This window comes from Zosterops lateralis, assembly GCF_965231275.1.
Source record: "Zosterops lateralis genome assembly, chromosome: 15".
In the NCBI taxonomy this organism is placed as follows: domain Eukaryota; kingdom Metazoa; phylum Chordata; class Aves; order Passeriformes; family Zosteropidae; genus Zosterops; species Zosterops lateralis.
The window spans coordinates 10154437-10167705 of record NC_139775.1 but is presented as its reverse complement, the minus strand read 5'-3'; the positions used below and the strand labels follow the sequence as shown (position 1 = coordinate 10167705).

Sequence of the window (13269 nt, the reverse complement as noted above, 5' to 3'; positions counted from 1 at the left end):
TATAAGAAAAATAAATGTTTGAAATATAGTAATAATCCCAAAGAAAAATAAGATTCCACATCAGCTCATCCCAATCACTCAAACAATTATGACAATACTTACTTTCAAAACCATCTGGCAAATCCCCAATACTTCAATGATCACTGTGCTCTCCAGAGAGATGCCACTGCTTTTGTAATTATTTCCCTGCAGGAATGTGTTGGTGACTGCTGAATACCTGTAGCTGTATCGAGCTCTTTTGGGGAAGTATGATACATTGTGTCCTAGAAAATAAACAAACAAAAAAGGGGTGTGGTTTTTTTAGCCTATTAGTCTTCCCCTTCTGTTTTTTTTCTTCTCTTTTAATCTTTCAGTCACCAAAATCAGCTAAGCAAAGGGATGGATATTCAGATTGTTCCCTTCCCACTTGGACTTTCAATTGAAAGAATTGGGTTTCTGAAAGCACCCTGCATGCCGGCCATAGCTCCTGTAGGGAGGGGGAAAAGATTTCCCCTCTCCCAAGCACAGAACCCCACAATTTCCTTCAAGGCAAGAAGTGAATTTCCAAGGGCAGAGAAGGAGTGTAATGCATTTACAGACAATGCTCTTTTGACATCTTTCAGAGAACAGCAAAGCAGGACCTTCACCACAGCAAGATGAAATAGATCTGCTCTTGATGCCCATGGCTGGGCTTAGTCCCACACTGGTTCAGTCCTTTGCTCAGCTCTAATGCTAAGGAGTGTTTCAGAGCTCACAGAATGCAAACCTCAGGCAGGTTTGCTGGGCCCAGCAAACCTTAATGGAATTTCTCTGCTACTTCCAGGAATGCTGATCACTCAGACATACGGATCATTCTTCTCAGAACACAACATCCCTATGGAAGTTTTCAGATTCTTCTTTCCTTATCATATAAAAGCCTGAATACAATCTTGTTTTACTCACCTGCACATTCTGCAAAACAGGAAGCTCCATAACTTAACCTCTCTGAGGATCCTGCAATGACAGGTAACAGAATAGAACACTATAAATTTATGCACAGCTCAGCACAGATCTGCTGCTTCTGAGTTTCAGTGGAATTACTGAAATCAAAGCACGGTCCTCAAAACAAATAAATAAATCCATGAGAGTTTTTCTATCAAGAATACAGACTGGCACAATCTCACTAATTCTGTTGCTTTTCCCAGAATGCTGAAGGAAGATGCATCCTCTCCAGGGAGGGTGATCTCCCACCTGCCCAGTACCACCCAAACTTCTACACAACACTAAAAATGCAAAGCTGCTACAAGAATTACTACAAACCTACAAGCTGTAACATAGTTCTCTGAAGTTTAGCCAGTGAAAACATTTCTTAGCAGAAATATTCTGCATTGAGAGACATGAATCTTAGCAGAGGAAAAGTTTCTTCTACTTACTACCTGAAGCTTCAGCCACAACAGCACAGAGTAAAACGATGCCAAGCAACTCTGTGGCCATCGAAATCACCTCCTCAGACCAGAAGTTAACCAAAACACATCAGCTCTGCACTCAAAGGCACCTCTGAACAAGGCACTGAAAGAAAATTTCCTTCACAAAGCAGGAGCTCACTATTTCAACTCCCCTCTTCCAGCCAGAGGAGGGGCTCCGGCAGGGCAGCCTGCAGAGGGGAGGGGGAGGTTGTAGTAAGGGGGAGAGACAGACACACACATAGCCACTGATCCCATCCCCAACAGCATTTCAGCCTTTTTGCAAAAAAAAGAGAAAGAGAAGTTAATCTAATTAGAAATTAGAAGTTAAATTAATTAGAAATCCCAGAAAACTGCAAGGAAAAGAAATTAGGTATATGGCATCTGTGAAAAACAAGGTTCACTTTTTGGTAAATTTTAAGAAATATGTTTAATAAAGTAATTAAGACAATTAGGAGATAAAAAAAAAGCCAAGTACAGCCAGCCGGGTGACTTGGCATTCAGCCAAGTCCACACTTTGCTTTCTCAGAGACACTTGTTAAATACCCTTCCCGTTATATCAATATATGAATATTCATAAAATTCCATAAACTAGTTTCCATATTCCAGGAACTGTTTTGCATGGCTCCTCTTTGGGTCCGCCTTTTTAGAGTATGAATGTTTCATGGCTGTGTCTTTTTTATCACCTCCAGCTTGGGCCTTGGTCTGTGCTTTCTTCAGGTGGTAGATGTTGATAGTTGGTGTATCAATAGCAGGATCCTCTTTACATGTTTGCTGGATGTTATCCCAACCAAACAGACAGTTTAAGCATATTACATCAGTTATTACCACTGTACCTAATTTTCTAAAAGCAGAAATAAAAACTTATATTCTATATCCTTACCACAACATTATTAACCATATAGCACACATCTTGCGAAAAGCCAAGTTTATATAAAATATATATAACAGCATCATAACAGAGTAAATGCTCAGAACAATCCCCTGCGGTGAGTTTAAACTAAATAAACAAATGTAAAAGTTACCCTAGCAATCATTCCTTGATGATTAATCAACCAAAAAGCACACAGAGTTAAAGCCAAAGCTTTGGGGCTAAAGGGAAGATGTTTCCATTGGGAGCAAGCAAGTTCATGGGAGGCAGCTCATCACACCAAACAGCCCCAAACCTCAAATGGGTGAAACTGTGTGTGAATAACACACAAAACCACTGAACCACCAGCCCATCCTGCTGGTACCAATCAGGTTTGCACAACTCATCAGACACAGGCCTTCCAGGCAGACTCCTCTTCCAGGCCCAGGGCTCTTCCCACACTCCCCATGCCCTCCTGCCCACGTTCAGTCTCCACAGACACGGTAATAGAGCCAATGGTCACTCCCAGCACGGAGCCACGGCCACAGCCCAGCTGTGCTGTGTGCCAGCACCTCCCGAGGGCAGCCATGTGGGCAGGGAAACCTCTGTCTCCTCCTGCTGCAAACCCTCCGGGCTGGGCTCAGGGGCTGTTTTACTTCAAACAGTCACAAGTAGAAATAGGTATAACAATCCCAGTCACTGGTACTACTCTCCCCCTCCAGGTTTGGGCTGCTACAGCCTCTTTCCTGCACTTACTTCCTCCATCACAGAACATTTGCTCATGAAATTCTTACAAATGTTAAAGGGAAAGCAACTTCTCAAGTGTGCTTTGCAAACATCAATGACTAAAGAAGATAAGAGAGAGCAATTCCAATCTAAAGAGTTAATAAAATATTCCATGATGTAATCTGGGCCCCTCTATCAAAATCCCTGACTATCAAATGCCAAACTCAGATTCAGTCTAGGTTTGAAACTGAATTTAAAAAAAAAAACCTCAAAACCTACATATTTCATTCAGCAGCTCCAATTTCCTAGAACCAACCCAAAGCAGCAATTGAGAAAGCATTCTTCTGCCTTCACAGTGATTTTCAAGAATATTGTAATTCTGAAACTGCTTCAGAGACTTCTTTGTGGAAAATTACTTTCTGAGTTTGCCATTTTTACTCTGCTTAAGCTACTCAGTCTGGTACTCATTCTAACTTTTGATTTAAGAGTACAGCTCATCTGGGCATAGCATGTACTCCAGCAGTCATTTAGCTCTTGGTCTACTATCAGCAATATGGATAGAAGCAGAAAAGTTAATAGCTGTCCAGGAACATAAAAACATGATGAGTTCACCAGAAAATTGCTGTATTGTGACAATTATTTTCTTGAATCATTACTATTTCTCAGTTTACACTCCAGTCTGACTTTTAACTGTTTATATAATAAGATTTTTCAATGTATTTCACATAGCTATTTTAAAAAATAACCTTTAAAGCATAAAATATGCATCAGTCAGTAGGAACACCAGCACTGAAACCAGAGAGAATTTCTGCTTTATCATGATACTGGTTCAAGTGCACAGTGAAACTTTCTAAAATAATCTAATTTGCATCTTAATCTCAAATTTTAGCTTTGTAACTTCCCATTTCTTAGGGAAGAAACTATACTAATCAAAAAAGAAGAAAAATATCTTATGGTAGGACTATGAGCACACTCAAGAATTTATAAATCTGAGCTTGCTTGAATCTTGGCAATTTCATAGGCCCAAGAACAAAGAAATTCACTAACAAAACTCTAGGGCTTTTTTTTTTTTTTTTTTAATAAAAATATTTCAAACAGCTGTTTTCAGCAGAGCACAGATTTGGGGCAGTTTTTATTGAAACGTCTAAATATGGAATTAAATGCACATTGAAGTCAAACCTTTAAGATAAAATATCACATAAGTGTCCTGTGCACTTGTGACATCCCTCATGTAGTGGTTGGCAAGAGCAGGATGGAGGCCAAAACTCAACATCTTTTAAACGTTTTTTCCTACCTCACAGCGGTTGAGCTTTTGTAAAAAAATCAAAACACCACCCCCAAAACAGGCAGAAAAAAGAACCTCCTGAAAATTCCAGCACATCGCTGTCCTAAATAATCTTTTAAAATGGAAGAAAATCTGGCCCATGTGCTGCAAACACGCTGGTTTAATGACACACAAGAGACCCAGAGTCTGGCTGTAAGCCTCAGAAAAATATCCATCCATTTTAATGAATACTATGCTCAAGTTTGGAAAATGAATTTAATAAAAAGTACCATCTGCCACACAACAGGCCAAGCCTGTCCGTGGACATCTGAGAACTGTTCACCGTTATTGCCAAGAAAGCCTGAGCTGTTACAAACTGGCAAAGCCTGCTTTATTTACATAGACCCCACAAACAATACTAAATTAATATTATCATAACACTGACGTTTCGCCCTACCAGCCGAAGGCAGGAGGGACGTGCCTTTGGCCAGGGTCTCACACCATTTGTGTGTTCGCCGCCCCTTCCCCTCCCCGCCCTCCCGAGCCCTGTCAGGGAGTTCCGCCTGGTTACGGGCCCGAACCGAGCCCGGGGAGCCCCCACGGCACCGGGCACCGCCTGGAGCCTCCCCTACAGCGCCGGGCACCGCCTGGAGCCTCCCCTACAGCCCCGGGCCCCGCCTGGAGCCTCCCCTACAGCCCCGGGCCCCGCCTGGAGCCTCCCCTACAGCACCGGGCCCCGCCTGGAGCCTCCCCTACAGCCCCGGGCCCCGCCTGGAGCCTCCCCTACAGCACCGGACACCGCCTGGAGCCTCCCCTACAGCGCCGGGCCCGCAGCAGGGGGACCCTCACAGCACCGGGCACGTCTCGTAGCGTCCCTCCCGGCACTGGGGCACGTTCCGGAACGCCCCTCACAGCACCGGACACGTCCCAAGTGCCCCTCACGCCACCGGGCACCTCCCGAATGCCCCTCACGCCACCGGGCACGTCCCGAGCGCCCCTCACAGCCCTGGGCATCTCCCGAGCGCCCCTCACGGCACCGGGCACAGGCCGGGGCAGCGCTCCCGGGACAGCGCCCCGACCTCCCCTCACCTCTGGGGAAAACGCCGGAAAAGTGCTGCGAGGCACCGACGCTTTCCAGGGCGTTTTCCCAGCCGAAATTAAAGGATGGAGGGGCCACCTGTCCGCCCCAGGGCTGTGGCAGAGGCCGGACAGTGCCCAGACTCGGCCGAGGAGCCCGCACAGCCGGGGCGAGGCGGCAGGGCCAGAGGGGCAGCGGTGGCTGCGGGGACACGGGGCGATGGGGCCGCGCCTCCAGCCCGGGGTCCAGTCCTGGGCCTCTCGCAATAAGGACATTGAGCTGCTGCGGCGTGACCAGAGAGGAGCAGTGCAGCTCCTCGTCAGGACTGATGAGCAACAGCTGAAGGAGCTGGGGGACCTCAGCCTGCAGAAAAGGAGTCTCAGGAGGGACCTTCCCTCAGCTGCCCCAAAGAGGGGTCAGGCATTGGAAAAGGCTGTGCGGGGAAGTGCTGGAACCATCATCCCTGGAAACATTCAGAAAATACGTCCGTGCTTAGGGGAAAATATGTGGTGTTTAGGCTGAAAGGTGGAGCTGGCAGGTTGATGGTTGGACTCAGTGATCTCAGAGGTGTTTTCCAACTTCAGCAATTTTGTGATTCTGTTATCCTAGAGTAATAAAACAAACTTCAGCACTACTTCATGAACAATAAAAGCATTTTATGAGGCATGTGCCTGAGGTAGCTTCTGTACTAGTTACCAAGACACAGAGCACTCACACTATCACCAGGAGAAGGTACTTCAAAGCCTGTGGAGAGCAAGAAATGGAAATTACTTTGGGGTTGTCTTTTTTTTCTTCCTCCCCAATGCTTTTGCTGTCACATTCAGACGCACTGTGGCTTAAATTCCTAGAGCAGTGTCTGTTATACACCCTGTTAATGCCTCTGGAGCTCACTGAAGCTGCTTTTTGGGGGTATTTTTTTGTTATGAAGACAAAGCTGTAGTGTGAAGCAAAACGGCCAAACACAAAAGGACTTTCAAAAAGCCATCTACTCACTCTTGGTTTATTCTCAACTTGGACACAGCCACTTTCAGCACCTCCAGACCATACAACTACCTGTTCATAGACACTAAATTTTCAAATTCTTTAAAAAAAAAAAAAAAAAAAAAAAGACCCAATAAAAATCAATTGTAATGGTTATAAGAAGAGCTTCCTTTGAAATCAGTAGGTTTTACACGCACCTTTTAGTGTCCTGGTTTGAAAAAATACTAAGATGCTCACCAGCAAATTTACTTTTATACTGGATTCACGCCCAGCATATCATACTTAAGAGCATTCATCTCACAAAAATACATTAAAAGTTATCCTCAAAAACAAAAAAAAAATTTGTATCACATTGCAGATCTTATGAAGCAAATAGGAACACAAAGGTTAAATTGATATGAAATGCAATCACCTGAACTACAAAAACTTTACACCTTTGTCACAGGATTTGCACTTCTTTTTACCCCGAGGAAGACATTATCGTATACTCCATTACTGACCTCCTGCTGCTCAGTTATGAATAATAATTAACTTGTTTGAGTAGACAAATAATTTCTTCAAAAAAAACCTATTGTGGCTCAACTGCCAGAAGTCCTTTCACAATCACTACAACTGAAAATAGCACCTTCTTGAAACCACTCTAAACTTGCTTAACAACTCCCTCTTGTAGGGCTATCAGCTGCCTTTTACTTGTTTTAACAACTTTTTTTTTTATCCTCTTTGCATGACAAAACCAGTTTTATTTCCTTCTGGCTCAAGCCTCATCAGAATTTGAACAACGTGCAAGTTCTGTCTATTAAAAATAGAAGCCTAATGAATATAACACTGTCAAAGTGTAACAGAAAGCAAAGTCATCCTGGAAAACTCATGAAAGTGGGTGTAGGGAAGGCTTTACCTGCATCTGTAATGTGAGGCTGGAGGCTTTCAGATAGCCTGTGCTTCTTCCTTAGGTGAAAACAACTTGAGTCCATAAAGTCAGCATTGCTCCTTCTGTATCTTACCTTACCAAGGAAAAATTACTCATGTAACACTCACTTTCTACCAAAATAACCCTAAAGTTGCTTAATAAAAATAATAAATATCAATGCATTTAAAAAAATTTGTTTGAGGTGCTAACCTTGCCTTCCTGTGCTTTTTGCACCTCAAAAAACCAAACAAAAATTTAGACATTGAAAGAAAGTAGGGTATTCTCTCATGATTAATAGGCATTCTTTCCTATTGATTACAGTGATATTTGATATATATTCCTGGTACGTGAACATGGAGCAATATTTTTATATGTTTGTTTAGTTGCATTGCAAATGAAAGTTTTACTCAACAGTTTTAATTGAAAAAATATTTCTAGTACCTGGGTTGTAGGAAAACAACACATTTTCAGCGTGGCTCTGTGTGGGACTGTTGGTCTGCAAGGCAGACAATGCCACTTATCAGAGACTTGGCCCAGGTGAGACTCAGAAAAATTTCTCCCTGTAATTATTTTTCTTAACATTTCAGCCATCCACGTGTTTGGAAACATTCCATACATTATAATTTTCCAATTACAAGCACTAGATAGGAAAGACAAAGTTTTTATTTTAAATAGAGTCAAATTTAAAAACAAACAGTAATTTCAACATAATCAAACACAAAGTGCTTTCACACAAAGCAAGTTATATCCTGCATTTGTTTGTCCAAGGCAGGTTTAACAAAGCAGGTTACTTTGGCAGAGTCTGTAGATCATTCCATACAAAAGAGAACAAACATAGGCTTTGTATTTAAGGAAACACAACTATAGAAGGGGCAGCAGAAAGCTTTGCAGAATGCTGAATTAGAAGGAAGAGCTGCCAGCATTGTGTGTCCTATTCTCAATCCATACAAGGAACTTAAAGAGAATCAACAGACTGTGCACATAAATCAAAACAAACATTTTTATTTAGTGTTTTGCATTCTGGTGCCACCACCTCAGATTTTCCAACCATCACTTTGGAGAGAAAAGGGGAGCTAAGGGAATAACAACTGGAAGACTTACCAAATGAGTATATGGCAGGATTATCCAGACCAGACTGACAGAGTACTAAAAGAATTAAAAATCCTCCCCACCATGCAAGCAAATCCCAAGTTTGGAAACACTGTGAGCTTCATGGCTTCTTTCTGTCTTGCTCTGACAATAAACTGACAAGAAGCACATTTTCTATGACACCCAGTGGGGGAATTCTGCTCCCCAGTAAGGCACAGGACTTGCTCATGTCACCAGTACAGAAAATTCAGAGCACTATGGTGGTGCACCAGCAGAGAAAAGCACTTGTTGGTACCATGTCATCAAGGTGGAAAGCAACAAAACTATCAGCTTTTTATCTCCATCATCTTGCCAGTTAGTAGCTGGTGATGTACATTCTTATGGCACGAGACCAGAAACCTCTTCCAAATACACAAAGAAGCTCTTAAATCACTTGCAGACTGACTCACAAGCAGCAGCAGTTTACAAAACCTAATTAAGACAAGAGATTGTACATGATCTACAAAATTACTGAACTTCAAACAGAAACTAACTTATACCAAATATTTACAGAAGGCACATTTGGCAAGAACAGTAAATGCAGTAATTTTTTTATTTGTATTTATTCTAGCTTTTTTCTTTTACAGATATTAATACATTCTTACTAACACAGTCTTGTTTAAATGCCTGTCTGCCTTTTCTGGACAGTTATCATTTAGGTTGGACATTAGGAAGAAGATTTTTACAGAAAGGGTGATCAGACATTGGAATGGGCTGCCCAGGGAGATGGTGGAGTCACTTGTACTGAAGGTATTTTAGAAAAGATTGAGTGTGGTATTCAGCACCACAGTCTGGTTGATAAGGTGGCATTAGGACAACAGGTTGGACATGATGATCTTAAAGGCCTTTTCCAACTAATTTGATTTTTGTGATTCAGATTCTGTGATGTACATTAAAATGTTGTTTGATCAAGTTGCTTATGACACAGAAATTACTTTAACCTTCAGAGCCTGATTCCTTAATTTTTTGTGATTATCATCTTAAATAGCGTATCCAGCTTAAGTTTCTAAAAGCAGAAACCCATCTTTCATTTAATTTAGAAAAATCAGAGAAACTCCTTAACAAACATTTTACCTTCTTAATAAAGAAACAATAATTAACAAGCAGATCAACAACTAAAAGCCTGGGTATTTATTTATGTATTTCAGGTGGAATTCAAGACTTAAGATAAGGCTGAGGTTTGTTTACGATCCATCAGCTGACTTACGTAATTGTACAAGGAAGTTTTCCAATGTTCTGGCCAAGGCTCTCTGGGCATTTCCACCAGGGTGAAGAAAATACTTCACAGACTTTTTATCAGCAGTAGGAAAGCCTCCAGCCTAACAAAAAACACTGAACAAACATCTTCTATATAAATATCTTTACTTCAGATTAGAGACATGAATCGACTTGAAATTGGCAAGAAAATTCAGATACTAGATTCAATCACTATTTTTGCACAACAGCTTGAGTTGTCCATTTGAAAAAGCTATATCTGAGAAGGAAGATGCCTTTAGGTTTGATTCTCTTCCAACTACAAAAGTTTTAAAATTAATGCTAGTCCTCATGAAAAGATGACAACAAACGATTTCTTTTTTTCAAAGAGCAGCACGTGTCTCTGAAGCAACTCCCTGCAAGTTTGTAAACAGTGCTGCTGCTAAAGCATGAGCCTAAACAGTTCTCCATACGTGTCCTCCCTCTTGTCCCGTGCTGAGACTTTACGGTCTTCATGCAAGCACAATGTGCAACATGCCTGAGACAAGATTAACTGAAGAACATCACCAACCTGTTCTGTATAAAGCAAAAAGGGAAATATTCCATTGCTCTCCACTGGTGCTGGACTGAGTGGCCCATACAGATTAGATGTGCTTTTGACAGACCTAAGTGAGACTCCTCTCAAGCAAATGCATATTCAAACCAACTAGCAATAAACATTACTTTTTATTGGTTTCCAGTCACAGGATGCATAGAAAAAACAGGAGGTCTCCATGAAGCTTCAAACAGGGCAGTAGAGGTGTTAACAACTTCATCACTCAATGTTTAAACCGCCTATAGACGTTTGTAAGAACCAAGAAGAGCACTGCATTTTGGACAGGTGTGATCCACATCCTTTAGGGCATCAATGCAGAAGGGAATTAAGCAGCAGCCTGCTATACACCTGCAAAGGCAAAAAAAGGAGAAAAACACTGTTTTACCACTTTTTATACACACAAGAAGGTAAAATGTATTTTGTCCAAAGACAATCAGTAAAACTGGTGCCATAAGCTTTAGAAAGAAAACACATGGCTATGGAGTCTATTACTGTAACACTCCAGAATTGCTTTAAGGTCCTGTAGGACACAGATGCAGATGTAAGCTAATTGAACCACAAAGGCTCAGGTTCCACAGAGAAAGCAAAGTTACACGTTAGAGCTAAAAAAAGTCAAGGTAAAAGTGCAAATCCAAATTGACCTACCCCACCAGGCAGAGGCCACCACATGACAGCCAGGTCAAAGCTCCTGAGTCGTAGGAGAGACGTGTCACTATCATCTGGTTACAGGAAGGGCAGCACATCTGAATTGGGCGGTCATAAAACACTACTGGCTGCTGCACATACACCGTCTGAACAGTAACTGAGCAGAGAAATGGCTATTTACTCCATCAGGAACAGGAAAAAAAGAGTAGTAGTCAACTTCCTCTAAACCAGGTATAACTGAAATACTTAGGGCTCAGAGCAATGAAATACACTATGACAGAAAGAAATTACCATGGCATTTCCTAATGCAGAAATACACTGTCTTAAAAATAAAGCTGCACTAAAAACTGAAGAAAGCCAAATGATGTTATTGATATTGGTGCACACTGAGGGATTCACAAGAATTGATTCTTCGACCTTATTCTCTTCAATATTTTTTGGCAGGTGGTGAACACCTGTGAACCACGATGGTTCATCTTCTGACAGCACCTATCACACAACCACTTAACACCTTACCATGAGGTACAGAAGAGTTTTGGAGGCTTACTGGGGTTATTTGTTGGTGGAGGCTGTCCCATGTGTGGGGGAGGGTTCATTCCCTTCCCATCTGGCTTCTGTCCAGGGACAGGATAGGGGTGAGGATAGTTCACATTGAGTCCCATGGTTTCCTCATAAGAAGGTGGTGCAGATGGGACAGGGTTGCCACTTGGAGTAGCCATTATATCTAAAACAGAAAAGAGAGAAAATCATAACAAAAGACATTATTTATTAAGGGCAATTGACACATAATTAGGCTCAACTCAACAGCAAGAAGATAACTAGATTTAAAGGGGTTTTTACCTCCATAAAACTAACTGGCTGGTATTTGTTTCTGATAGTATTAAATGTTAATCTTGATTTCACTGCTGTTCTTGCTGCCTAGTTCCCACTTCCTTTTCACTGAGAATTTTTTACACTTTGTCCCAGCACCAATTCTCCCTTTATAAAATAAAAATACTAAAGCAGGGAGGTAGAGCATCTCTATTAGTAAACTATCTAGCAGTCTCTTAATTCTCCAAGAATACTATTTTTAATCCCTCTTGTTCACCTGAAAAACGGAACAGTATGACAGGCCACATGATGGTTGCCAACCAACATGAGCTTGGTTTGTGGGAAGCTGAAATATTTAAAAAATACTATTTACCTCTGCTGCAATTTGAAATAAGAAGTATTTATACTGAAGGAAAAAGAAAGCAAAACAATTAACAATTAAGCATTGAGTCCTACCCAACTCAAAACTTTTACAACTATCACATACATGTAAGGTTGACATTTTTGCTTGTTAGCAACATTTTAATGAGTTTGTAGTGCAACTTGTCCTCCACCAGTTGTTATTTTGTTGCAGAGGATAGGAATGCTGACCACTGCCAAGAAAGGACTGTGGTTTCAATGCAGACTTCCTCTTCTCCTCCCAACTTCCCATAGCCTGCCCACCACTTTCTTCACGGAACAAGGTCTCAATGGCATCAATGCTGACCAAGCATCTCCCTTTTCCCCTTCCTCCTATGGACCATCAGACAGCTCTCCAAGAGCCACACTCCATTCTGTTGTCCTACATATGATCCCCCTGTGCACATGCAAGTTTTTTCACTCAGAACTATCTGGGAAAGGCAACCTGTATTTGGAATATTAATTCTATGATGCTGTGAAAGTTATATAGGAGCTCCAATTGCCCACAGCTGGTGTAAGACCCAGCACACAAGTTTCCAACAATGACATAAGCCTTTCCACTCTCCTGGAGCATGGAAATGCCCCTGGAATACTGCTGGTTATCCTCCTCACACAACACAGCTTTCATTGGGATTTCAGTGAAGTCTATAAACACTTCCATAAAGAACTTGTCACAAGTTCGTTCACTCTTCCAGGTTACACAGGACTAATTGGCTGCACTGGAGGCATGGGGACAACACCAGCAAACACCAATGTTTATATATTTCAGGAGTCTCTCAGTCTTCCCAGCAGATTTAGCAGAAATGTGGAAAGGTGTATTACAAAGGGAATTGTGCACTCAATCGAGTGTGGCTTTTAGGGCAGCCCCGTGACCAGGACAAACACAGGAGCTGGTCCAGAAGAACAGACGTGGCTACAGGTGCTGGAGCAGTAACTGGGGTAAGCCTGGGACAAACACTGTTCCTTCCCACCTTTCTCACACTCACACTGCAGCTTTGGCAGAGTGAATGGGGAACAAGACAGCAGTCAAAGATGTTGAAACTCAGTAAATTTTTGTAGTAACAAGTATCTCATAGCTATACTTAAAAAAAAAAAATTGATCTTCTGTTTTCTTTAGAAAAGAGAAGTTTTCTCCTTGTGACTAAACTACAGAGCTGAATCATGATCTACTGCCCCCACTCAGTGTGCTGGTTTTGGCTGGACAAGAACCCAGGAGAGGACACTGCCAGAACAGCTGACCCTAGCTGACCAAAGGGATATTCCAGACCATA

The 13269-nt window shown here is 42.0% G+C and overlaps 1 protein-coding gene and 1 long non-coding RNA gene across 5 annotated transcripts in view; one reads left to right on the top strand and one right to left on the bottom strand.

Annotated features, from left to right (window-relative positions):
- Window positions 1-7872: 7872 nt before the first annotated feature.
- Window positions 7873-13269, bottom strand: part of LOC310915514 (lipopolysaccharide-induced tumor necrosis factor-alpha factor homolog) — a 6872-nt gene continuing 1475 nt past the window's right edge. For all 4 annotated transcript variants that reach the window (XM_083872451.1, XM_083872449.1, XM_083872450.1 and 1 more), the window contains exons 2-4: window positions 11337-11513; window positions 10790-10946; window positions 7873-10492 (exon numbers count right to left, since the gene is read on the bottom strand). In XM_083872451.1, the coding sequence (XP_083728577.1) occupies window positions 10384-10492; window positions 10790-10946; window positions 11337-11508 (438 nt within the window). In that variant the 5' untranslated portion in view covers window positions 11509-11513 and the 3' untranslated portion in view covers window positions 7873-10383. The remainder of the gene's footprint in view (window positions 10493-10789; window positions 10947-11336; window positions 11514-13269) is intronic.
- The window catches only part of LOC310915516, a 27889-nt gene continuing 26452 nt past the window's right edge, over window positions 11833-13269 (top strand). The window contains exon 1 of the long non-coding RNA XR_014591175.1: window positions 11833-12937. This is a non-coding gene — a long non-coding RNA (uncharacterized lncRNA). The remainder of the gene's footprint in view (window positions 12938-13269) is intronic.